The 4,067-nt window shown below is 39.3% G+C and overlaps 1 protein-coding gene across 1 annotated transcript; it reads right to left on the reverse strand.

Moving 5' to 3' along the window:
* Positions 1-257: 257 nt before the first annotated feature.
* On the reverse strand, positions 258-3,215 carry taf10 (TAF10 RNA polymerase II, TATA box binding protein (TBP)-associated factor). Its single transcript, XM_035380816.1, has 5 exons — positions 2,875-3,215; positions 1,930-2,087; positions 1,773-1,837; positions 1,431-1,545; positions 258-648 (listed from the first exon to the last, which is right to left on the reverse strand). The coding sequence occupies exons 1-5, from the start codon at positions 3,017-3,019 to the stop codon at positions 559-561; spliced, it is 573 nt and encodes a 190-aa protein (XP_035236707.1). The 5' UTR covers positions 3,020-3,215; the 3' UTR covers positions 258-558.
* Between the last annotated feature and the right edge of the window lie 852 nt (positions 3,216-4,067).

Genomic DNA, 4,067 nt, shown 5'->3' on the forward strand with positions numbered 1-4,067 from the left:
GGGTGTGCGAGTGAACCCTGCAAATGGACTGGCACCCTGTCTAGAGTGTATTGCCTACCTCTTGCCCAATGCATGCTGGGATAGGTTACAGCCATGTCTGCCTCTGTCATCTCCTCCCTTCCCCCAGCAAGCAAGTAAGCAGCCAATCTGGCAAATAAGTAAGTATGCCTTGCATTCACTTCACAGAGCTGTAGATTTCATTTTCCTGAGCATCAGCCAGAACCAGCATCACACAAGTAAAAACCACAGAACCAGGATTTGCTTTTCAGAATGTTTTATTTGTGTCAAAAATACATAAAACTTAAAATCAAACTTAGACAATCAGAATGGGTTCTATGCAACAATAATAATAATAATAATAATAATAAAAAATATCACTAACAAAACATCACTGAAACGGCAAATCATTTTCTGGATGCCTCGTAAACTGGGTCAATGGGGCGTACCCAAATAAGAGATTTGTCCTCCTGAGGAGGTCCTGACATGGTTGAAAAATTGGCAGAGAACACCCCCTTGGCTTCGCTGTTTCAAAAATCCACGGTGGAAAAGGCCGGCCTCCTAAGTGAAGTAGTGGGGTTTCTTTACGTTGATGCCATACTCCGAGAGGGCTGGAGACAGGTCTTCCATTGTTAGTGTGTACTTCTTGTCCTGCATTTGATTAAAGATTTAAAGTTACAGGAGACTGCTGCAGTAGCAAATAAAAACAAACTTGAAATTTACAATAAAACGACAAAGGATTGTGACCATGTGAATTAGCCAAGACAGAATGTTTCGAATGTGAGTTCATATAATATTTCTAGAAGAAGAGTTCAACGCTACTTTGAAAACTTCTCTGTTAAACTTCATGCAGGTTCTGTGGAACCATGTAGAAAGCAAGGTGTCAAAACAATTTAAAAATATGCCCTGGCTTGGCGAACAATGGGTATCGGCTCCACCTGCTGGCTCACTGACTTTAACTTGCACTCAAAAGTAGGCTTCAACATCATATAACATTTGCCGGTTTATAAAGCACAATTAAGGACCTAGCCAGTTAACTGTACAGTTTCTCCTTTTCAGTTTACACAGCACCAGGCTCATTACCACAACAAGACATCCAGGACCTTAACCTACTCCCCAGCAGACAAACACCAGCTCAGCCTAACCAATGAACCGTAATTTGAAAATTCTGTTCCTCAGGGAGGGCAGCATTTTATATGCAAGAAGATGCAATCTGCAGAATATTCACAATATTGACAAAATTTGCATTTTTTGATATGTATACGTGTTGTGTCATTTCCACTGCACAGACAGAGGCAGAATATGTTGCACTTTCTCTTAAAATCTGAAAATAGAGCCCAAGTGACCTTGTAAATTCATATTAACAAAATAAAATGTGGGTAATCCATTCCAAAATGAGCCAAGCCTTTCACAGCATTCTTGATTAATCTCACCTTTGTCTTGCTTCTGGAACTTCCTGAGGCAGTGCCCTTCATCTTGCAGTGCTGAAGCGCATCATTTGCAATGTCTGAGATGAACTTCTGTGCAGCCAGTGAGATCAGGCGGATTCTGTAAATCGAAAAGATGTGGCAGTAAGAACATACAGGACAAGGTCTTATCCAGCAGCAGAAGTAAGTAAGTAAGTAAGTAAATAAATAAATAAATAAATAAATAAATAAATAAATAAATAAAACATTTTCAGACAGTACATGAAATGTTGCCAGAAATGTAAAACTGTTTATCCAATAAAACAATAATTATACACAATCACTTCATTTCTGTGAATTGAGCCTTACATTCGAGGATCTGAAGCTTCGAAGCCAGCACGGTTGAGGTAATACCCCGTCACTGCGTCTGGGATCTGCCAAACAAATACATACGGATAAGTCAGCAATCTCGCCCACTGAATGTGACATCCAAAAGAATGTGAGCAAATTTGGACACATGCATCACCGTAGGAGTGTAGTCTTCAAGCTGCATTAGGAAATCAGCCAATGGAGTAGTAGAGATGACAGGCTTCACATCACCATTGGCGATCCCAGTGGGCACATACACCCCATTGGACACGGAGCTCTCTGTTGATGGAGGGGCCAAGGCAGCGGAGGTGGATACTACAATAAAAAAAGCATAAAAATGACCACAGGTGTCCATTTATTAATATAAAATTACATTATTTTGAGAGACACGCAATAGATTCAACCTGTCAAGAATACAGTGGGCTTCGATAAAAGAAAGGGAATAAGCTCGTCTCGTACTAAAGACCAGAGATCATCTACACACAGGCTGCACGAACTGTCTAGACGCATATTTTTATACAGCCTATGGTTTGAGTTGAAGAATGCGGTGTTTTTTTTAACCATAAATTACGTTACATACGTGCGCGTTCGTTTAGAATTAACCCCGCAGAATCAACAATAACAAAATGGCCGCTCTGAACCAATCAAATGGCAGCTTTGCAAAAGTAGCTTATTGGCTAGATACACTATTTCTTGTATATATTTCACATTTTCAGTTATTAGATTTCCATATTATTTTGGACTTACAGTTGTCTAGCAACCGTTAACATATTGGCTATAGCGTTTACGTATGTTAGCCAGCTACATATCTTTAGGTTGTTTGTGCTAGCTAACCTTGGCTACCACTCAAGCAACATGAAATGGCTACTTAGCCAATTTAATTAGTCATTCCATGCATATTTGGAGATTATAGCCCCTGAACGTGTGAACGGAAAAGGCTCGATAAAATGTTAAACGTAGAATAACACCGAACAAAGGTAGGCAGGTAGGTAGCTAGCTACTACACATAGCCTGATGCAAATTAAGTAGCTAGCAAAGTGTGCAAAAGCTAACTTAGCGCTTATATTTATCTTGCCTTATCTTGTTAGACTAGCTAACTTACCATTGCTGGCCGCTACAGATGGAATGCTGCTGGCGTTAGTGACAGCATTGCTGTTACTGCTGATGCAGTTATTACTGTTGCTGGAGGTTGAAGAATGCGTAGATGTCCCTCCAGTCGTGACTGGCTGAGGAGGATCGACGTTCATTTTCAGCAAGAGTTTGTATTTTAACTCACAATCTAATGGCGACACTATTTATATAGAAGTACCTGGAATAACGTAATAACGAACGTAATGAAGTAGCTAGCTAAATAAACAATGTGCCGTGATACCAAAGTAATTCTGACGTATTCCAAACAAAATTCTACTTCCTTGTGCCCCGCAAATAATGTCCGGTGTGCAACACTGATCGTGCGAGTTCCCCACAGTGTAACTCAATTATTCCGGTATTCCTCAGGAAGCGACCATCTGTAGCTATTTCAACAATCTCGCTTTACTTTTATAAGAAGCGAATTCTTTCAGAAATAAGGAAAACATTTACTTCATAAACAGTTCTGTGGTTAAAACACCGGTTTAAAAAATATTTCAGTTTAAACGACAAATAATCATAATTATCGACGGGGTCCCCAACCGACGTCCCACAGGGCCACATGGACATTTCTGTATCTTAAAATCAAGAAGAGCTCAGGCCCAAAAATCTTACAAGGTGAGATAACTGTATAACTAAATGCTATTAATTTTCAATCAACTATTTTATCAGTTGAAATAGTATTGGAAGACCAACATACACTGCACAGTGCACACCTTCCTGGACTATGGCTGGAAACCCCTGGAGTCTGGCTGAAATATAATTATATTTCATATTTCACCCATAAATTGAAGGGCGGGTATCAGATTTTAAAGTGAGGTATTGAATAAGCGCAAAAATATTTGTATGCTTTGTGTTGAGAAATATTTTGATGATGACATCACAATTTTGGGGATGATATCACAAGCATTTGGCTATACAGATGAGCCTATGCATTGGCCTGTGCCTACTGTAAAAAGCAGTCAGTACAGTGAAAGACATACAACTAATGCTTATGGTTTGTAATCTCATTATAAAAATACAAAAACTTGGTTAACATAATATTTGAGTGTGATTTATGATCCTTATATTTAAGTGTAACTGTATTAAACAGTCATATATTCAGAACATGCAGGCCACCCCAACCCCGGGTGGCATTAAAAATGAACAAGACTCCAGACAACAAAA

This window comes from Anguilla anguilla, chromosome 11, assembly GCF_013347855.1.
Source record: "Anguilla anguilla isolate fAngAng1 chromosome 11, fAngAng1.pri, whole genome shotgun sequence".
In the NCBI taxonomy this organism is placed as follows: Eukaryota; Metazoa; Chordata; class Actinopteri; order Anguilliformes; family Anguillidae; genus Anguilla; species Anguilla anguilla.

Coding starts and splice junctions, on each gene's coding strand:
- taf10 (XM_035380816.1), bottom strand. CDS start 3,019: ATGAACGTCGATCCTCCTCAGCCAGTCACGACTGGAGGGACATCTACG. Junction 1,838..1,929: donor TTGAAGACTACACTCCTACG/GTGATGCATGTG, acceptor TTTGTTTGGCAG/ATCCCAGACGCAGTGACGGG. Junction 1,546..1,772: donor GAAGCTTCAGATCCTCGAAT/GTAAGGCTCAAT, acceptor TTCGATTTACAG/AATCCGCCTGATCTCACTGG.